Source organism: Sinohyriopsis cumingii, chromosome 17 (genome assembly GCF_028554795.1).
Source record: "Sinohyriopsis cumingii isolate HCF-2022 chromosome 17, ASM2855479v2, whole genome shotgun sequence".
NCBI lineage: Eukaryota > Metazoa > Mollusca > Bivalvia > Unionida > Unionidae > Sinohyriopsis > Sinohyriopsis cumingii.
In genome coordinates, this window is record NC_142977.1 from 29,396,748 (window position 1) to 29,420,707 (window position 23,960).

Consider the following 23,960-nt stretch of genomic DNA (forward strand, 5'->3'; position numbering starts at 1 on the left):
GTTTTTGTTAAACCACCACTCAGTTTGTGTGTATATACCACATAACTGGACAAACATCTGTTGGCTATTACTTATCAAAGGCTTGTGCAATGATTTTCTATGTTAGATGCATTGGAGACAAATGCAAAGAATAATACTCAGTGGCTTTATTTTTAATGGTTCTGTAATAGATAAAAAATTATCAGCTTTTTAAGGAGTTAATATCATAAAAGATAAGTAGGATGCAGTGATATGATATTTCCAGTGATCTGCCTAGAAATGTTTGATAGCAGGGTAATTGCCAAGTAGCATCACATAATTTTTCAAAACCTTGAGTTATCATCATATACATGAAAAAATTAATATTAAGAAAACATAAAAAAGTACATAAATTTAAATAGTATTCTTAATTTCATGGCATGATTTGATGTCATTACTCAGTATTTGAATTTAAATAAACCATGGAACTATCCAAGTCACATTTATTCCAAATGTCATATAATGTGTTTTTCAGTTCATTTGAGGCAGTTGTGAACATTGTAGAAATTGTGGGGTTTTATGCTTTAATCTGCACTTCTGACAAAATGTTGACATTTATTAATGCAGTAATATATTGATTAAATGATATCAACCTTAATTTATAAGATAATAACTCCCAATTCCTATCTCTTTGTTTTTTCTCAGAATAATATTTAAAATATAAAAAAAGGAATCAATCCAACACTTTTTATTTACATTCAAAACAGCTAAAATTGAATGTAAAAATTCCTTCATTTCTTATTTGGATAGAGGGTAAAGACATTTGCAAAGCAGCACCACCTAAATTAAGGTTTATTAAGCAAAATATTGTTTTTGTCTTGCAGAGAGTATGTTATGTAGATATAAGAGTAACTCATGGGTAAGATGGAATTTTAATTTGCAAAACTTTCCTTTTGTCATGTTTCTGAAAATAATAAGAATTAGAACAATCATAACTCCAGGAATAGCAATAATGAAAACCACTACTATAAAATAAAAATTATAGATTGCAGTAATGAGGTAGAATTGTACACCATCTCTCCACATCCATCCTTTCCTTCATTTTGTCCACTGGTAACTAATTAGATCTAACTCAGAAGATCTGCCATCAGATTCACCAATTTCCAACCAAGTATATGAAATCTTCCATTCATTGTTGAAACTTGTCTTTCATTTTTTTTAAGAGTTTTCTCTGGGGAAATCCCACTATCTGAATCGGAAGAGCCAATCTTTGTTCTTTGTTTGCAGGCCAAATTTGATAGCTAGGCAGGGGGTAAATTTACATTTTTTGGAAGTTGTTGTAACCATTTTTAAAAAATGATCATCAGGAATGTGTTTAACTTAAAAGTAATATCTGTTGCATTTTTGAGCTGATAATGGAAATTAAATATGTATAACACTGCTAGAAGACTGCCTCATTGTTGGCTGATTACATGACCGTGTGAGTATTAAGACAAAACAAGCATCAAATGTCACCCGTTTTCAGTCTGGTCAAGGCAGATTCAAAAGATATTGCCTCTGTGAGTCAGTAATTATCCTGGATTATTTTAATAGCATTCCCAATAAATGGTAAGAGCTGGTGTCATTTGAGTGATGTGTCTTTGAATTAGGAGACATGATATTTATTTAACAGACACAGTTTTAAAGGTTACTGGAATACATAAAAGAGTATTTGCACAAATGCATACATATAGTATTGGTATGTTCTAAACATCAGGCCTAGTATGGTACAAATGCCTAGAAAATCAGAATCTTGATTATTTTCTTAAAGAAAACAGCGTATCTGACCACAAATTTAACTCAGATTCATGTTTATTTTGCAGATTGGTGAAATGTTTGTAAAATTTTGGGAGGCATTCCATGATCATGCTATATCCAGATTTGTGTTATTAGGAAATGTATTCTAGTGGAGTTTCCCTGTAGTTATTAGCAGATTATGCAGTGGTTGTATATGTGTACAGTGTATTTGGGTAGTTGTATAGTAATCAGTTAAGTGCAAAACTGGATGTGTTGACATGAAAGAAAGCAAGATTTCACAACATTCTCTATGGACAGATTGATATAGTATAGTTACTGTAATATTACATGTATAATTTATATAGATTTCTTGATTTCTAAACCAGAAATATAATGTTGATTGGAGTCTCAAGCCCATTACCCAGTTATGAAGTATGCTTATTGTTACCTTTCCTTTACATCACACCACCTGCACATTTATGGACATCTTATATACACATATTTATTGAACTGAAGCCTAAGAACAAAATGACCATTTTCTTGTAAGTGGCAAGTCTCTTTTAGAATAATGAGTTAGACTAGAATCATACTCAGTTTGATTCAAAAAATATAATTGTTACTCCACTGTGTTCAGTAGTTGTGTATTCATTGCACTTAGCCAAGTATAGTCAGTATCATTCCTCTCCTTTAGCCTTAAAAGTCTGCACAAGAATTTTGTATTTTATTTCCAGTAAGTTGACAGCTCAACAAATTCTCATTTTGATAAAAAGAAGAGTTTGCAAAAATTACTTACATGTACATATTGCATCTTTGCACAAGTAGATATATATTAAGTATAGCAGCAGAGAGGGTGAACAGACCATAGAATTCCGACAAAACAAATAAAACAAACAAATAAATCATCTCGTAGAAAGGTCCAGATTTTACAAATGAACTTTCCTTGAGATGTTTATTTTTGCAATGACCGATTGTACTAATAAAACCTCAGTTTGAAATAGTAGCTGAAAAAATAAAGTACTCTACGTGTTTATTTATTTCTTGTTTATTTTTTTGACGACCAACGTTGGTAGGTACCCTCTCTGCTGCTCCCCCTGCTACCCAAATATTTTATCAATACCCACACGATATCTTGTTCTTGGATCATGTAAATTTATTGTTATAAATCCATGCGGGGTAGCTTGCGCTCGTGAGAAGAAATTTTTGAATTTAATTATATCCATGTCACCACCACACCAAGTTTGATGAATATTTCGCAACGTGTGTGTGTCTACGCCATTAAACACAACTAAAATGTTGCAGTTGTCTCTGATCACTTTTGGTATTTGTGTATATCGTTGAGTAACAGATCACGTCTGTATTTTTATGTCTCCCTCGGGAAAATATTCTGGCTGGATTTGATTGTTTATCTAGCATCACATCGTCGTATACAACTAAATTATTAATAAATCCGTCTATGGAATCTACGGATGGTGCTTCATCTATATCGGTTATAAACTCTATAACATCATTATCTTCATCCAGTAATCGCGCGTTTTCATTGAAATCTTTAAGTACATCATAACATCGTTGATCATCAACGGATGGTGCTACTAAATACAACTTATCCCATTTCAACCATCTCATTATCAGATTAAGTAATAATTGCGTCTTACCCGATCCAGATGGTCCTATGATAATCATTCTGATGGAGTTCGGTAGCGCAGGATGGTGTTTAACTGGCTCTCGCTGCCGAGTTGCTGAGAAATCAATTATATCCATATATATTATAACATGAATTTATATTGTTTACGCTGTAGAGTTAAAACTCCAACTACTGATTTAGCCACGGTTACAACAAAAAATAAAAAAATAGCATACGGTGGAAAATGTTCTATATGCGGTAGAAAGAAATTTTCATTTTTACCTAATAAGCGCGGTGGTGATATTGCTAATTTGATGTCAAAGTTTCCAGGTGCTCCATGGGCTAAATATAGCGGAGAAAAACATCTACCAGGATATAATTATTGCGGTCCTGGTACCAGACTTGATATCAGGCTCGATGATCAAGATCAACCAAAACCAGGCGAGGAACCAATAAATGCTATTGATCGAGCTTGTCATGCTCATGATGTAGCTTATAAAAGTCAAAATCTACAAGATAGGCATATTGCAGATGTAAAATTAATTCATTCATTAAATTCTATAAAAAATAAAAATATTAGAGAATCATTAGCTAATTGGTTAGTAAGATCCTCGATGAAAGGTAAATTAGCGATTGGGGCTGGTAATTAATAATGGAATCAATTTATTATTCGCCGAGAGGATACTGGAGAGGCAAAGCAGCAATTGGTAAACTTGCTGATGCAGCGGCGGTTAAACATTCTACTGCTAAAACGTGGTTATCTAAACAAGCAATATGGCAAATTTATCTACCACGTCCTAAACAAATTCAGTACTCGTATTTCGATGTCAGTGTTCCTAATGAAGTTCATCAAGCTGATATTCTGTTTTTACCGCATGATACTGTGCGTGGAAAAACGTACAAGTACGCGCTAACCGTAGTTGATGTTGCAAGTAGATATAAAGAAGCAGAGCCGCTATCAGCGAAAACATCATCTGAAGTAGCCGATGCGTTTGAACGAATTTATCAACGAGGACTCGGACCACGAGGTGGTCTACGATGGCCACAGCTACTACAGGTTGATCCTGGCAAGGAATTTCTTGGTCCAGTATCATCGTTGATGAAACAACATAATACCAAAATACGACGAGGTCATACTGCAATTCATCGTGATCAAGCAATTGTTGAGCGATTTAATCGAACACTTGCTGAACGGTTATTTGGATATCAATACGCGAGGGAATTTATTCAGGATAAAAGATCTCGCGAATGGGTTGCAAGATTACCAGGCGTGATAGCTGCATTAAATAATGAGATTACACGAACAACCAACATGAAACCCATTAGCGCGGTCACAAAAAAAAATATACCAACACAACGGAAAGATGCTGGAAAACAAAAAATATTAGGTGATGTCACAGTCAGATATTTATATGAGCCTGGTGAACTTGAAGGTGGTAAAGCGAGAGCAACTGATCCTATTTGGAGTGTTACCACACACAAAATATCTACCGTGACAAGATCCACTGGAAGAAATGCAGGCGTTTCCAGACCTGCAATCTACAGATTAGATTCGGCCGCTCCTCAACGTGGATTTACACGTGAACAACTACAAATAATTCCCGAGGATACACAACTACCACCGCGATCACTCCGGTGATTTCGATCACTTAACTAGCGCCTCTACGTCGATTACACTCAAGACAGGTTAACATGGTATTTTCTCGTGTATGACCACGACTATTATCTTTTCTATCTACGGTGAATTGTCTTGAATCATTACTCGAATATCGCCATAACATTATACAATTACAACTGGTGCAATGATTGTTCTGCTGCTGTTTTAACTTAATAATAAATTCAACATCAAGATCAAAGTCGCGTTTATTTTTTTTATCAGATTGTTTGTATCCGATTAATTTTTTTCTTATTATATCATCATCGATGATGTTAAATTTATCAACGATTTCAGGAATTATAATTCTACGTAATTGAGATATATTTCTGACCCTCGATACCGCTAAATAAACTAAATTTGACCACTCGATGCGATCGTCTACAATCCAGACTCGTGTATCAGAAATAGTTAATCCCTGAGACGAGTGGATTGTCATGGCGTATCCCAACACCCATGGAGATTTGTCAGCGCGTAATGCATCTTTGACCACACTGATATCAACGGCGACAATATCATTTAATACGAGATTCTGTTTCCTTGACTCTGTCAAGGGTCCTGGAATATCAACATTAATATTCTGTTTTCGTGTATCTGATGGTCTATAACACAACGGAACGGGTAGTTCTGAATATTGTTCTTTATGTAGTTGAAATAACTGCTGTTGTAAAGCGTCTCTGATTATTTTTCTACTTGCTACGATCAAATCGTTGGGTCTCCATGAGTTCAAAAAATCACTCATTGATGTCTCTGAGATCACTCCACGTATTATTTCACACTGAATTTTGTTTGATTGTAATCTGATTAATTTTTTAAACTCCTTCAAATTTGCATCAAGAGCTCTATGATCATCATCTATTTCTTCGTAATAATCAACGAAATTTTTTAACCAATCATGTGGAGATGGTCCAACAAAAGGCGGCGGTTGACCATGATCGCCACACATTATTATGGCGGTATTTTTCGTCAACAACCAATCAAGAAACATTTTTAATGTATCCAATGACACCGTGCATATCTCATCCCAAATAATTATTTTAGGTATATATTTTTCTCCCATTCGCTCAGGAGTCCATGTATCTCCGCGCCACCGGAAGAAACTATGATACGTGCACGATTGTACTTGCCGCTGTTTCATCTCACGTGCAAGTCTATGTGTGGGTGTCAGCACGATTATATCTGAATTTCTAAAAACATTAATCGTTCGAGTTGTTTTACCGCATCCACCAGGTCCATTGAGATATACTGTCTTATATCTGGTTATTGGATCACTCAACGATGGTGCCTTCGACATTTCTGATATTTTATTACCCTCACGATAAAAATCTCTCATTGGAACATCTGCTGATTCTACATAATTGTGTAATAGTTCCTTTTTTATTCTCCACGAACCCCATCGTTCATCATTACTTGTAAATTTCATAACAGGTTCTAAATATTTACTTGAAATATAAAACGAATCTGTTGCGACTCTGACTGCGGTCTCAGGAAATCTATTAATCATCGATAATAAATTTATAGAAACATAAGCCAACATGGAAGATCTTAGATGAGTATATTGCGGGGATACGTCATTTATGTAACTAACGATCGTACCTAATTTTGTTCCGTCGGATAAATAAACACTCTCTCGATTTACAAATGTATTTTTCGCCGTTGTATCAGCGATTATAAAATCGTACTCGGCATCATCTAAAATTAATCGTGCGTGATGTCTTTTATAATCATATGCACCACCTTGAGTAAATTTACCTATAATTTTTCTACCGAGATCTTTTGCGGTTTTGAGTTTATTAGGAATATCATCTTCGGAAATATCCTTAAACTCGCTAATAACTTCAGAATCTGACATGGGCAACCAAACTTTGGTCTGTGCATGATATGATATAATTGCCTCACTGACCACCAACGATGTCAGTATCATACAATCTAGCATATATCGTAACAAAACTATAGGTGCCCAACGTTTTTCACAAAAATGTCTGCCAAACCAAACATAACAAATCTTGTGAAGATTTTCGTTAAACTCGAACGACTCAATACAGGCGAATCCAGTCAGATCAAAATCAGGTAATGGTCCATTAATTGCCACTCGCGTCATCTCGTTTGTAGGGTGACCAAATCTTTCAAAGTACGTAGAACAATCTCCGTATCCCAGAAAACTTCCTGGATAACATGCAACCATATCAACCGAAATAACATCATTGTAATTGTATTTGGTATTCCATAATCCGCCATGTCCATATTCGACGCAACTTGCGCGTACGTCCTCGAGTAAATCAAATCGTGTTGGTTTCCATGAATTTCGTTCTCTGGCGAAATGAGCCGCAACAGATGGAACGGTAAAACAATTAGTTAGTAATTTGTCAGTATTTTCCGCGTGCTTGCACTGTAAAAACGTCGCAAGATTTTTCATCTCGTCATGGAGGGATTCTGTGCGATATATTTCACCGTTCGGTTTGACAAACTGATCAAATTCACCCTCCTCATTACTTTTAAATAACCATACCGATACAGGATCGGTTTTACTTATTTCGTTGATAAAATCAAACATACTATCTGCCCCAGAATTATCTGCCACAGAATTATCTGTGTGATAAAATCTAACAGTTCGATCACGTGGAAATATTGTTACTGCGTTAGTCCATGCGTGCGCGTTATGATCGATAATATTTATTGGAGCTCCCTTCGATTTATATTTCGACTGGTACAGTACTTCTCCCGTTATTGTCGCCACAGTTATTGGAAATTTTAATATTTTTCCTAACTCAGCAACATCTTTTATTGTAGCACCGGTATCCTTAACTGAATCAGCCCACGAGTTTATTTTTTCACGCCTTAAATCGGTTAATCCATTTCCACGCATCGCGTTTGTAAAGTGTTCTATTACTCGTTCAGCTACACAATTTAACCTTGAAAATTTCATCGGCGCTAGTTTATCAACGTTGGGTTTTTTATTTATCTCATAGATTCCATAAATAACTGCTGTTACAGGATATGCTCGCTCATAATACGGTTTATCAATACCAGTCAATAGACCAGGTCTGGAATTTTTACTTAATATGATAGTTTTATTATTACCAAGGACAGGATCATATTTGTCACGGATAATCCAACTATCTGTTTCTGTTAATACAATAAATTTTACTCTGAAGAAATATTTTTGATTGCCCTCGTATTCAGCGATGTAGTTAATGATAGTTGCCGCTCGTTTGTCATTCATTGTAGCGTCCGTGACAAAGTCAGTGTTGCGTATAATCTTGAACGTTGACCATGTATGAGATGCACCATCCGTGTAAAATTCTTTCTTGGCGTCGTGAATTTTCGAGATCAAACTTTTATTTTTCGGATCAACCAGATCTCGCACTGGCAAGTCAGAAGATAATCTGTCAAGGTTGAATTTATGCTTAACAGGCCTAGTTTGGGATAATCTCTCAAACTCGTTCATATAATTAAAACAAATATTTAAATAAAGAAAATTATATATATATATACAATGTCCCAATGCAGATGGTTGATGATCGGCTCAGTAAATCGATGCAACAAATCCTGTAGAAAGGAATTTTGTTGGATGCACTCACAAAACATACGACGAGGAAGTCTAGGACCAATACCATGTCTACGGTGTGGTATTGGAGTGCGAGGAAAGACAGAATTATGTGGGAAGTGCGGCGGAAAACGGTTCAGAGAACTTAAAAGATATTATGACAAAAAAAATAATAGCGGTGAAAACGCTATAAAATCCTTGAGGGATTATATATCAAGATTTCAGACAAACAATGATTTAAACATATAATATTATTATAATGGAGCAAAATATATTTGTCCCACATCCTGTCATAACAAACTATGAATCAAATATTAATGGTATCATCAGACACTGCAAGTTGAAGAAACAAGTTGGTTATATTACTAATGCTGGTTATCTAATGTTCACATGCGGGGGGGAAAAGAAACATTATCTATGTCATAGATTTACGTATGAATGTTTCTTCGGAGTGATCAATGACGGTCTTGTTATTGATCATATTGACGGGGACACTCAAAACAATAATTTATCCAATTTACAAGCTATCTCTCACAGCGAGAATAATACACGTGGAAATACAGGAAGATGTAAGACAATCGGAAAGAGGGCGGTAATTTCCTCAAACATAGAAACTGGCAAAGAAATTATGTTTCGTTCAATATCTTCTGCTGCGAAATATTTTGATATTCACCCGCAATCAGTACAAAGAGTGGCAGAAAATATATATAAAACAGCTTTATCGAAAAAATATAAACAGAAAATTATCTTTAAGTATCTATAACTATCATCACCACATTATTAACTATCATCACCACATTATTAACTATCATCACCACATTATTAACTATCATCACCACATTGAATTATTTTTTTAATTTATGTCACAGTAGGTCCTCCATACACTACTGAATTTTTGATTATATGAGGGGAGATTACTTTGTAATATATAGTTTTCTTCGTAGATGGTTGGTTTTTTATGATCGTAATTAGTCAGTTTAACTAATTACATCGTAACTAATTACATCGTAACTAATTACTCGTAGAAGTATTATTTATGTTTTTTAAATATTTCCCCATCATACAACACATGATAATGTTATTGATCCGTAGGAAGCTGTGTGTGAAACAGAAACCGTTGCTCATTGTAATCGACCTGCAGTTGTGTGTTCACTGAACTTACATTCTGGAAAGTTCTTTGACTGGTGCATTAATGCCACTGTTATTATTGATTCTCAGTCTACTTAGGAAAACCGCTACAAATACAGAAACTATTATTATTGATTCTCAGTCTACTTGGGAAATCCGCTACAAATACAGAAACTATTATTCAGAAACTGTTATAAATACAGAAACTGTTATTATTCAGAAACTGTTATAAATACAGAAACTGTTATTATTCAGAAACTGTTATAAATACAGAAACTGTTATAAATACAGAAACTGTTATTATTCAGAAACTGTTATTATTCAGAAACCGCTACAAATACAGAAACTGTTAAATACAGAAACTGTTATTATTCAGAAACTGCTGTTTGCTGTAAATATTGGTTCCTTAGCTATATATTAACTTCCGAAACATATGTTCGTAACAATGTTTGATAGCTCGATCAGTATGGTATTGGACTGTGACGCTCGCGGTCCAGGATCGAATCCCCATGGCTGACAATTTGTCGGTGGTGCGCATAATTGCGATTTTTATAATAGTGGGGGGAACCGCAAAAAACCCCCCGCTCAGCAAAATTCCCAACCACAATATTGACTTGTGGTTGATACATATTTTCGTATCACCCACTGGATTAATTATTGTGGGTGTGATTTTGCTGAGCGTACATGTTTGTACTGTCCTTAGTTAGTGCCGTTTCATTCATAATCTGAGCTCGCTAATACACTCGATAGGGGCTCTTCATTCATTGTATATAACCATTTCATTGTATATATGTTATATGTATATCCTCTAAACTTGGTAGATTGCGGTGGCAAGCTACGAGTTTAATGAGGACTGTGCTGTCCTCCCTCTTGGGCCTCTAGACCGTTGTTTGGCGGGTTAGGGGCTCTCGTAGAGGGAATATTTGCCTAATGAACTTGGTAGATTGCGGTGGCAAGCTACGAGTTCTTGGTTGTGCTGTCCCTGAAACATCCCGACGAACTCGCTAATACACTCGATAGGTGTTCTAGCGATATTTTTTTTTATTTTAAAGATTCATATATTATAAAATGAACCATGAAAATATCAATGATGTAATTGTCGCTATTAAAAAATTGAAAAAAGATGGAATTAATATATCTGATGAACTTAATCCTGAAAAAATAGTTTCTGATTTTGAGATTTTACAAGAACGTAAAACCATGGGGACACACACACTATCATCTGAATACAGGCTCATGAAACGGATTCAATCGGCAATGTTTCAGTCGCTAGCTACCGTAGAAGATGATCATGTGAAGGAGTTCGTTCCTCTTTCTACCGCCGTAGAAAGAATTAAGTCGTTATTATCCCACGAGTATGAGGCAAAGAAAACGATTAGTACTCGCATAAGACTATTAAGAAAAATTATGTTAGATCGTGAAACGATCCAAGGTAACTTCGTTACTGGTGAAACGATCCAAGGTAACTTCGTTACTGGTGAAACGATCCAGAGTAACCTCATTACTGGTGATAATGAAAATGAAAGTTTTGGTAACTGGGGTCCATGTCAACGCTGACCACGTGTATTGGTAGTCAAAATCAAGAAAGTTCTAACCTTGTCAAATTGTTCCTAATAAATTTTATTTATTATAAATTTTATTTATTAATAATATTATTTTTACTGAGGATTTATTTTTTTTTTACTAAAATCAAGAAAAATGCACGAATTACTTGATTCTGACGGGGTAGTTGGTAGTCAAAATCAAAGAAAAATGCACGAATTACTTGATTTCTGACGGGGTAGTTGGTAGTCAAAATCAGGAAAATTGAGCAATTTCGTTGTATTTTAGTAAAAAAAAAAATAAAAATCTCAGTAAAAATAATATTATTAATAAATAAAATTAATTTATAATAAATAAAATTTGTTAGGAACAATTTGACAAGGTTAGAATTTCTTATTTCTGACGGGGTAGTTGGTAGTCAAAATCAAGTAATTCGTGCATTTTTATGTTTCTGAGGGGGTAGTTGATAGTCAAAATCAAGTAATTCGTGCATTTTTATGTTTCTGAGGGGGTAGTTGGTAGTCAAAATCAAGTAATTTGTACAATTTCAGTAAAAATCAGGAAAATTAATAAATATTATTTTTTTTGTGATAGAAATTTTAATTTTACTTTCATCGACCAGCTTTTTTAGTTGCCTAGGCCGATTAATTTGTACCAAACACAAATTTGTGCCAGTAATAATAAAATATTTTTTTAAGTTGATCGAATTTGATTCTGAAGATCTACAACAAAAGTCCTTAGACAGAAATCCTTACGACGGAAGTCCTTAGACAGAAATCCTTACGACGGAAATCTTTACGACAAAAGTCTTTACGACTTTACATACAGATTTATTACAAGCTCTTCTTCACGTATGTCAATCAAGCGATTAAGGTGGTCTGTGAGTTTAAAATTGATTCGTGTTAACATATTATTGTGACACCGTAAATACACAGGATTAGTTGGTTCTTGCACGATTAAATTTCCAGGGGGAACTTGTGGTGTGAACGTGTACAGGATGTATCCTTGTTGAGCCTGATTTGATCTTCCGAGATCTATTTGATAGCTGCCATCGATTACGTCACAAACCAGATTGACCGCGACCGTCGGTGTTATATTAACGATCCCCGGGGATATGTGTCTTCCGCCGCCATGTGGATCATTATCATATCTGAGAACAGTTGGATATGGTGCTAGTTTTTTCCACGCATCGAGTATTTTAGGAAAAAACTCATCAATGACATCATTGACAGATTTTCTTAACTCGGTTACACTATACCCGGGAAATTTAAAATTTGGTACATCGGCTTCTGTTAATTTTTATTTTTCTAACCATTTATATGCATCAAATTTTTTAAATGATTCTAAACTAACCATCGCTTGAACTATTCGGTTATTAAAATATTCCATATCTGATATAAGCTGATTTAATATTTCCACACGCGTGATAATTTTTTCACGCGATGACGCTGATATGTCAAAAATATGTTCGTTAAAATATTGATTCAGTTGATCTAGTTGTTTTTTACATTCTTGATTGATTTCCTGAAAATATTTAATAATATCATTTCGATGAAGACCAAAAACATGTCCTGTTTCCCCCTCCCGACTTAGAAAAATCCATACCTCAATATCGTCGTGAAAGACAAAATGGCTAAATATTAATTTATTTTTAAAAATACGTAGTTTTTCCCCGTATGATGGATTAATTTCATGATATGATTGCCTATCCGTGACATAATCAGACTTTTTCGGTTCTGGTGGTCCTTCATACACCCTGGGAATTTCAGGCCATCCTAACACGGATCTGATTGAAGATTTATAAATATCAACGGCATAATCAGGCGAGTTTATTTCAACCGTCGAGGACAACGTCGGCTCATGAACATTAATTGATATTTTTGATTCTTTTCCTGTTATTGATTTTATTCTACGCGCAAATTCCTCACTGATCTCTTTAATCTCATAACTGCCGGTTGGTATTCCAACAACAACCCAGTCAGGTGTTCCATCGGGTTTGTTGTTGTTAGTAGATACGAGCGAATTATTTGCTGGTGTACCATTAAATGATTTTGATCTGATATTTGGCCAGCTGTAATATACTCGTAATTGTGCTAGTGCTATTTCTTTTACTGGAATTGCAGTAGGAAAATTAACACTAAATTCAGGATTAATTGAACTTACTGAGATCATCGTTATCTTTGGCGGGGTTGTGTTGGTCACGATCTGCTGGAGTAATTCTGTCATTATTGATACTTGTATCTTTAATACCTTCATCGTATATTTTGGTCATCATTGAAAATTCGAAATCAGATATAATTCCATCACTGAGACTCGCTGATAACAACGAGGATAATTTCGAGTATGTTACCGTCGCTGTATGTAATTTTATTTTGTAATCGGATAATTTTTCGTTCGTACAAGTACATATTTTTTTTGTGATGATACCAAGCACACCTGCAATAGTTGTTGCTGCTGAAATACAGATAGTTACAGCTACTGGTGCCATCGTTGTCAACGCTGATAATATTACACCGGTTCCAGCAACAACAGCGGATACTGAATAAACAATCACATCAACGATAACCAATCGTCGTCGATATTTTTTTACTTTTACTGTATATTGATCAACTTGATCTTTTAGCGCCGCCTGCCATTCACGTGCTTGATTGTATCTGTATTGTGCACCGTCCATATATATTTTTATGCAGTAACCAATTGAGGTGTTTCAGCTACAAATTCCAAACACCACCAGAAGGATGTTGCGGTTAATTTCTTATCAGCTGCTTCCAGAATAAATATTTCCTCGGCTCCGATATTTAATACAACAGATACAACCCCGGAAAACCTGTCGGTGGAATGACGCCATGGAAACGTTGTAAATATTTCAAATTTTGCAGCACTAAACACAGACAGCCTGTACACGCCAGTGCTTGTTGCGGTATATTTGATGGTATTATTTTGTTTTGACCATGTTGCAAATCCCGATGATACCGTGCATACGATGTTTGTGATATGCCCGGGAGTTATTTCAGCTGGAATTTTAATCAGATTGGTTTTATTGATAATCTCAGGAATTCCCGCTACGATGTCTAGTTGTGTTCGTTTGATCGTGTCTAGGTTACTTTTGATATCAACGAGTTTCATGTCAATGACGGAAGGAGTTCCAAAGAACTTATTTATGGCATCATCGGTTTTCTGAAAATTTCTTCGAAGCCTTGTAAAACCGGTTACGTGAACATCATATTCGGCCCGCAGCGTGGATAGTTTTCCATCCACGTCGTCGACGTATAGTTTGTTTGCGACGTCGTTGTCAGATTTTGGAGCTGTTACAGCTACTATTTTGTTCCCGTTCATGCTAAGTTCACCTGTCATTGTGTCACCGGTGTTTCTCACGCGATTAGCAACACTTTTTGCAATTTCATCTCTGATGGTTTTAAGTGACATACTTGAATCTCTGATTCTACCACCGTCAGTAAACACGGGAATATTATCCGTAACTGCACCAAGTACTCGCCGGACTATATCATTCCATTTGATATTGCTGGTTTTTAGTTTACCATATCGATCTTGAAAAATAACAACTTCATCTGGGTCAACTCCAGCAAGGTTCATAATATCAGCGAGGTCATCTTTAGTCGCATACTTTGACAGATCAACGTCGGATTTTATTTTCTTACTAGTAGAAGATCTTCCGTAGATGTCAACCATTATAATAAGATCCGTTGTTTAAAACGCCTTACGCGCAACAAATCGGTTGCTTGTATAATCGTGCACGACTTTATGTGGCGGCCTGGATGATTTTGATATAGCATCGAGTACATTAATTACTTCACGGCCGCATATTGGCGGATCTGTCATTGTTTGTGTGGGTAGCATTGAATACCAAACTTTGGAACTTCTAGTTGTTGCGTGAAGTGGTGCGACATACTTGATAAATTCAACAGGTGGAGCTAACCCGTACGAATCAAAATAAACAATTCCACGCGGATCAACCGCGTATGATACCCAATGAGTACCAGGTCCGGAACGTTTGTCAAGATTAATAATACCTGTTTCTAGTTTGTTTGGTTGTTTCGGTAATTGATCTCGCATAAAAACACCTCTAAAGGCGGATATTTTTAATTTTTTAGCGGCATCAAGTAAATCAAAATTTGATGCTGGAACGTTTAACGAAATGACCCTGGAAGCCTTAGGCCTCTCCCCCAACGAGATCCCGGTAATCTTAGACCGCGTCCCTTTTTTTTGTTATATCGTCCACCAGTAACTTTTTCGAAAATATTTTTACCCGCCGCTCCAGCAACACCTCCAGCAGCACCTAACGCAACTGCTTTTGCTACGGCTGGAGCAGCCGCAGCTAGTAATGCCGGAATGGCCGCAAGAAATGGGAATATACCACCCGTTTTAACCATGTCTTTGATGGCGCTCGGGGAGAGATGGAATTGAACTCCAGTTTTTGATTCCAGAGCTTTATTGAAATGTTTAATCTGATTATTTGTCAACGATAATTTGTTTGGACCACCACTAATCTGATCTCGTTTTAGTGATATTTTAGTTCCGCATTTGTTGGCGGTTTTTGATTGAAGCTTTTTTACCTGACCCGGGGTCAGAGTAACATTAACATGACCATACGACATTTTTATATAAATAATATTTTTCTAAATAACACGATTAAAGATTTTCCACCGGTGCATCAACGACTCTCATTCGACCACTGCCACCTTCAAGTAACATGGCCTTGTCGCTAAGTATGACCGCGATCGCTCTGTAGAAGCCGGGAACAATTGGTGGACCGGGTATATCAGGAGGAGGGTTAGTAACATGAGCTCGAAAGTGTATATCAACAACAGATTGTTTTGGATAAATCAAGATGTTCTAGTGAAAAATAATAAATCGGATATAGACCTGTAAAATCTAGTTGTGATATTTGCAACCCGGTATCTATATTTTGATCACGTCCCATGAATGACATTAAACGATGATATGCGCGCGCTACATGATTTTGATCAAAATTTAGTTGTATATCCTCGGCTGGTTCTTGATGTCCATTTATCCGTAAGGAAACTTCATTAACTCCAAGGTTGTCAAATATCATATGTGAACGTTCTTGATTATTCGTCCGAGCATTATCTTGTAGTGCAATAAAAATATGTCATGGTGCAGAAACACCCTGTTGTGATGCTATATGCCATGTAAATAAACCATTAATATTGCTTTGAGCAGCATCTGTGGTTACTGTTAACCATGATAGCAACGATTTACCGCCTTGATCCATAAAAGATAGTAATTTTTGTTCCTCAGTAATAGATGGAGTCATTACTGGCATCCACAATGAAAGTTTTGATATATTTACTTTACCATCAGCAACACCAACACCTCGCCAGATTGCATCATTATCATCACCCTTTCTTACGAGCACAATTGTGTGTTTAGCTCCAAAGATGACCTTTCTAACATTTCTGCAAAATCCAAAGATGTGAGATAATGGAATTGCACACGAAAAATTTCTATTATCTCCCGACAGCGCTGCTCGGCGTGTTGCAAATCCCAGGTTGTAAGTCACATTAACGCTTTTTATAATATCAAAAGCAGCAGCTGGTCTGTCTTCATGTTCAAAATCAACCGGTTGTGCATCGGCAGTATTTTGATCTGCTCGTAACTTAATATACTGAACATGATCAGCGTGGTTAGTAATATCCTTAGCAAACATCATTGTTGGACCAGCTGATCTTGTAAAGTCGTCAGAATATCTTGCCAGACCAATTATTGTTGTAGCAACGTCGACATCATTCTGAATTGATTCAATATTTTTTCCATCAATCATGTATGTGGCGCCACTAAATAATGCCATGATCCCGTTGTTGACAAAACCAACATGCAAATTAGCAGCATATGGCATATTAGCTACAACATTCGTTACAAGTCTACCTTCTACTTCAATAAACGCTTCAGCGGGCAAGAAATATCTACTTGTATCATGAACCTGTAATTCGAATCTCCCCCGCTGATTTGGTAGTCTTGCATCATAGGAATAAAATTGATAATCACGTACTGACTCGTACTTAAGGACAGGTGCCTCCATATCAAATGCTGGGTCTGATTCGTGCCTGAACATTTTTATTATAGTTACCATTTTTCCAAATGATGATCATTGTCGACGAAGACCACTTCCTGCTATTAAATTTGCTGTTATATTTTTTTCTGCTTCTTCAGATATCGCCGCTAGTTTTTGATTTGCAGCCTGATTTATTATTTTACTTACGTCTGCAGGCATCACCTCAGTACTTGCCAGTTTCACCGGTGGTTGTTGTTTTCGTCGCAATAATCGTGCTAGTCTTTCTTTGATCGCCGAGAACGCCTTACCAGCAACATTGACAATTGCACCAGGAGCTTTATCACGAACAATATCAATAGCCTTCATCGATAATTGTTTTGCAACAGGTGCTACTTTTGGAGCTATCCTCGTGAATAATCCTCGAATGACATCACCAAGTCCATTTCCGTAAATAACACTATAGATTGGTAATCGTGAGTTTACCGCTCTAACCTGTGTGGGTTTACGATGATTATCATGCACAATCATCTTACTTTATTTACCATTTATCTAACAACTAGTCATCAACGAGCTCATCAATAAGTTCTCGGTAAACGTCAATATCCATGATACCACCTTGAAATAGTCGCCGACAAATATCAGCTGCTTCATTGGTTATTTCTGGTGAATTATTTCCAGCTCGTTTTCCTCCTATGAGGACTTCTAACCGTGATACGTCATTGATGATATTATCAGGACATAAACCACGTCCTGTTTTAGGTTCATCTTGAGATGTTTTAAATACTGGTGGTTGCATTACCGGAGTAAGTACTTCAGTGGTGGCCGGGGGTGATCCAGATGGTGAACCTGTCGGTGTAAATGTTACAACCGGTGAAGAAATTTTCTTCGAGGGGAGTAATTTAATTAGCTCTTTAGTCCTTTTAATTTCCGACTTCAACCTTTGCTGCGGCGAAGAAGATTGTTGTTGTTCTATTTGTTGCAGAGGTGGAGGAAGCTGATACTGGTAGGACTCTCCTTGTTCTAGTTGTTCCCATCTCTCTCTATAAAGTCTTTTTACTTCTTCATTAAGTCTTTCGTATTCTAGACCTCTAGCTTGTTTTTTGTTGTAATATACGCGATATATCCATTTAATGAAATTATCATCATTTGTTTTTTCATGACGGGGTTTTAAAATACTAGATTTATTAGATATATTATCTAATATCATCTCAGGTAATCTCTCTCTTTCAGTTTTTCTAATTTCCTCAACAACTCCTTCGTTAAATCTTGCAATTAATTCTATGTCTTCTCCTGCTGGTTTGGATTTAGATGCAAGTTTTTTTCTCACATCGGCGACTTCAGTACGAAGTTCTCCAATACCTTCAAGTATTTCCTCACCAACAGGTGGAGGTTGAGCTGCAGCTATGTCAGTTGGAAGGTCTCGTAAAATCTTCTTTGCCTGTTTAGTTCTTCTTGCTATTTTTTCTGATACCGGAAGAAGATCTTCTTTGATGACAGTTGCAACTTTCTCAGTAGCTGCAGTGACGGGCTTAAACAGTTTTTTAGTGTCTTCTTCATACTCAACTTTTGCTTCTTGCTGCACTTGTAGATTTTTTCTAAATGAGTCTTTGACAGGAAGAAATTTTTTAATTGCTTCTAATCGTTCTCGAGCTGTTCTTGCAGTATGAGATTCTGGATGTATCATTTTATTATAACATAATAATTTAATTAATATCAGCAGAAGAGGAGCAGCAGAGAGGGTACCTACCAACGTTGGTCGTCAAAAAAATAAACAAGAAATAAATAAACACGTAGAGTACTTTATTTTTTCAGCTACTATTTCAAACTGAGGTTTTATTAGTACAATCGGTCATTGCAAAAATAAACATCTCAAGGAAAGTTCATTTGTAAAATCTGGACCTTTCTACGAGATGATTTATTTGTTTGTTTTATTTGTTTTGTCGGAATTCTATGGTCTGTTCACCCTCTCTGCTGCTAGTATACTATGTCCACAGAACTTATCTGATTGGCTTCCTTTGGATACATTTCTGGCTTCCAGTAGAGAACAGAAATACATAAATGCAAATATTTTTTTTTATTATTATATTTCAAATTTATTTATTAAAAAGAATCTCTCTTTTCGCATAAATAAATTAAAATTACTTGCAAATATTTAATCATAAATCTCAGCCACTTTAGTATATGAATAAAATAGTGTAAAGCACATGGATCGAATTGATCAATATTTCTTGATCAAACTGTGATTAAATGCTCATATTTTTGTAATTTTGTGATTCCTTCATGGTCATCTGAAGATCATTGAGGAACAAATTTATTTTTTTTAATACAGAGTACATTTACAGCTGACTCGGATCCTGCACATTATATTACAGAATATCCTGTTGGGTGATGCATACATTTTATGGTAAATGTCTACCTAATGGGGATATTTCTGGCTAAACTTGCTGGGCCCCGAGTGGCCTAGTGGTCTGAATCGCTCTCGACTACAGATCACTGCCATATCACATCTGTCTGTGTGGGTTCAAGTCTTGGATTTGGCTAATGTGGGTATGTGAGAAAGCTTGCCAGTAGCTTCTCGAGGGTCAGTGGTTCTTTTCGGGGATTTCCTGGGTTCTTCCTCCACCATTAATACTGGCCGCCATGCATAGTCTGTTGTGTGCTGAAAAATGGCATTAAACCCTGCAACAACAACAACAACTGGCTAAACTTGCACAGAATATCCTGTTGGGTGATGCATACATTTTATGGTAAATATCTACCAGATGGGGATATTTCTGGCTAATCTTGCACAGAATTTCTGTTAACCAGTTTCAGAAATTGTGACCTGATTTTTGGATAAAAATTGTGTTGAATTTACAACTAACAATGTTATGATCTCACAGGTCTTAGTATAAAGATTTGGGTCAGATTTTATGAAAATGTCTTCAGAGAAAGATTACGGTTGATTTGCCAAAGGATATGATTTCAGATTTTATAGCAGCATGTTTATTAAATATATTGAAAAAGGATTTCATTGTTGAGTGATATCATCCAATTTATGCAGTATTTGATTGTTTTACAAGAATTGCTAAAAGTTGTTTATCCTCACCATATTTCTTCTTGCAAAATGAGGTCACCCCTTGAAAATACACTCACACCAACACACTCAGTCGTTTGACATCTAAAATTTATCCCACCCAGTTCACTCACAGACTTTGTCAGAATGGGTGTATAATGTTCTTTGTGCACTGTTCTTGTTACTGCTATTTGTATGAAACATTTTTGTTTTAATGAAATTCTTTGGAGATAATTTTCTTGCAGGGTGTGTCAGTCATTTTTAAGCACCTTATTGTATTAGTTTTGGGACTTACATTTCAAGGCTACAGTGCTGTTCCTAAGTTCTTTTGTTACATGTTCCATTTTCACATGATGTACAGTCAATGACACAGCCTGTTATTTTAATTTTGTCTTTCAGATCATTCCTTTATGCAGTTTATTGGAGATGACTTCTTGAGGTTGCTGATGCTGAGATTTGTCTTCTGTTACATTGTTCTCATTCTGCACAGAGGGTTCAAGGTAACCTTTTTAATTTTTCTAAATTGATTATTTTATAATACACACACAACACTGAACTGCTTAGACCCTAGATTGTGTTTCACAGAACAGGTCAAGATCTGTTTTTTTTGTCCTGCTTACAATTTCAAACAGTTGTGGATGCAACATTTGGCTGTAGTTCAGGGTCTACTCAGTACACAGTTGAATGGTTTTATCCGCTTATTTACATCATATTTGTGGCTTTAAATATTGCTGATCAGGCCTGTGCCCCAGAGAAAGTAGTACATGCCTACACCAGATATGCAGATACTACAAACTGGCTAAACTTTAAAGTTTTGATTCTCCACTCTCGAGTTGTGAGTGTCTCATTGAAATAGTTATTATTATAGTTGTCTGTTGTCTTCAAACTTGGCATCAGATATTTTATAAGAATTTAATATTTTCTATGTTTTACGTTTTCCAGTGACATTCATTGAGTTTCTTTGAAAGTACCCCTGACCACTTTTTAAAATGGATAGCCTGAGTGGTGTAAAAAATGCACAAAACATAGTCTTTTCATTTATTTATTTATAATTTCTATCACGATTATCAGCATTGGTTCGCAGACATTGTCATGTTGTTTACATTTTAAAGAAATGGGAGTTTCTTTAGTAACACAGGATCCATATTTGTATGAACAGGTCAATATTTTTCAGGCAACATTAGAGATGTAGTTCATTGTCTTCATTAAGTTCCAAATAATTACATCGATTTCCTTAACTTTATGAGTTACATCCTCTGGAACCTACTGTATACAAATAATAATTAAAATGCTTGGTAATATTTTTTCTTATAAATATTAAACTTGCAAATACTAAAGGGGTGCAGTTGAGTTTTTACTTTCTTTGTATGTGCAGTTACAAGAACATCACCCTTTCATTGAAAATGGAATTTTCCAGGAAGCTAAATAATACATCAAAAACTCTCACTTTAATTTAAAAAATGTAACCCAATGACTTTGTTAGGGACCCCTTCCCAACAGATTAGAAATAATAAATTAATTAAATAAATAACTTTTATGTACTTTTTTTAAACTGCATTTTTTGTTTTAAATTGCAAGGGGAAGGAGGGTAGGCAAATACTACAAACTGGTGAAGTTATAATAACAGCTCGACTTAAATGAAAATTTTTACTGAAAGGATACACTTATATAAGGTTTAGTTATTTTCAGTTTACAACATTGTGATATTAATAATAGTGAGCTCTTTCGGTTTCTCTTGTCGATGCAATATATAGGTATTAATTTTCAAGTGGCATTGGCAGCATCCAAAATGTCAGGGCACTGTATTAAATATTTTGAAAATCTATCTTGTTCATCGGTTGCTGTATTCTGCTGAAACTTTGAGATAAGATTACTAAATGTCGAAACTTGGTTCTGCAATGGGCTAGGGCTTCATGTCTCACTCAAGACACCAAGCCATCATTGCACCATTCCAGGTAAGACACTATGTTCCATGGAACCATTTGTTAATGGTGAGGGATCACATTGATATGGGTTGAATTAGAATTCAGATTAGGTCAGTTTTGTGCATTCATGTAACCAAAGGTAGTATTTGCCTGAGCTAAAGAATCTGTTTTGCTCTGTCATTTTAATGGTATACGGCTCATGAAGTTATGTATCAAAACAATAATATCATTCAGAACAATGTTATCAAGCATAAATGAAGAAAATTATAGTTAGGTCCAGTTTTGCTTTGCATTGTAATTCACATTTTCCTTTACATTAAAACAAAATAAAAGAACAGACATCAGATTGGGCACTACTGTACATTCTGAATGCAAGTTTCACTATTTCTTAGGGACCAAGCTTTTACCCAATGTCTCACCCACCGCTACCAACAGAGGAGATTCTGGAACACCCCACCTTGTGCAAACTTGTCCTTGACCTTGCCACCATTTTGGATTGCCGCTCACTGTTTGCAGAACCTGGAGAAGGAGACATACATGGTACTTCATAGATCAGCATGAATTTTTTTTGTGAAGAGTTATGTCCCATCTATGTGGTGCTCTTGCATGATGTAGCAAGAGTTTCTGGCATGGTATCCCATGATCCCAAGCAGAGTGCTGATGAACTGTGTTATTAATTTATCAGATAAACATAACCTTTTGCTACTGTGCATTTATTTAATTACAGGAACTAACAGTGACATTTGTCTGTGAGCAAACAGCTGTAAATACTTGGAGATATATACAGCTGTGCCAATCCTTCTGATTTCTTTTGTCAAAGACCACACAATTATGATCACTTCTGTCAGATTCTGATTTTCCAGAAAGAAATTTTTTAATGTAATTTAACCGCAGCTTAAACGCCAGTATCACTAGACAACTGAAGGACTTGTAATGTCTTATTGAAATTCTTTGCAAAGACTCTCAAAGCAATTTGATCACAAATGTATTTGAGTATGTAAGGTTATGCCCTTCTTCACCCAAGAAAGATAATGATGTTGAATGAAAAGCAGCCAAAAAGAAGATTTTATCTGGATAGAAAAAATGGTGTCCTCCAAAAATTCCAAACAGAATACTCAGATCAACAACATTGGATGAATACTGTTCTTTTGGACTAGTCTACGACATGATGGGGAAAATTAAATGCTGCTAGCATGTTTTAACCCAAAGATACTTTGAATAATTTAAGTTTAATGCTAAAGTGAATTATTGAATACAGATTTGAAGTAAGCCTGTTGGTTTTTTTAAAATCTGATTTGTTTCCAAATCAGTTGTGGTTGGCATTTTTGTATTATATATATATTACATGTGTGGATTCCTGAACAGAATAACACAGTATGTGCTTAGTAAGAACACAAAAGATTTTCATATTGCTAGGCTGATTATGTTGCCCTTCATCCTGGTAACAGGGTCAGTACTTGACTCACCATGGTATTGACACAAAGGGTCAGTACTTGATTCATCATGGTATTGACTCACAGGGTCAGTACTTGACTCACCATGGTATTGACTCAAAGGGTCAGTACTTGTCTCACCATGGTAATGACTCACAGAGTCAGTAGTTGACTCACCATGGTATATACTCTCTGAATCAGTACACGAGTCTAGTACAGTTTGAGAAGGGACCATGAAAGAACTCTACAATACATATATCTCTAAAATAAAAAAGATAATTAGGTGT

At 35.7% G+C, this 23,960-nt stretch overlaps 1 protein-coding gene across 1 annotated transcript in view; it reads left to right on the forward strand.

The window, feature by feature from the left end:
- LOC149778337 (protein SCAI-like) overlaps nucleotides 1-23,723 on the forward strand; it is a 121,231-nt gene extending 97,508 nt beyond the window's left edge. The window contains exons 15-16 of the mRNA XM_089939150.1: nucleotides 20,715-20,815; nucleotides 22,633-23,723. Coding sequence (XP_089795276.1) covers nucleotides 20,715-20,815; nucleotides 22,633-22,791 — 260 coding nt within the window. The 3' untranslated portion in view covers nucleotides 22,792-23,723. The remainder of the gene's footprint in view (nucleotides 1-20,714; nucleotides 20,816-22,632) is intronic.
- Nucleotides 23,724-23,960: the final 237 nt, after the last annotated feature.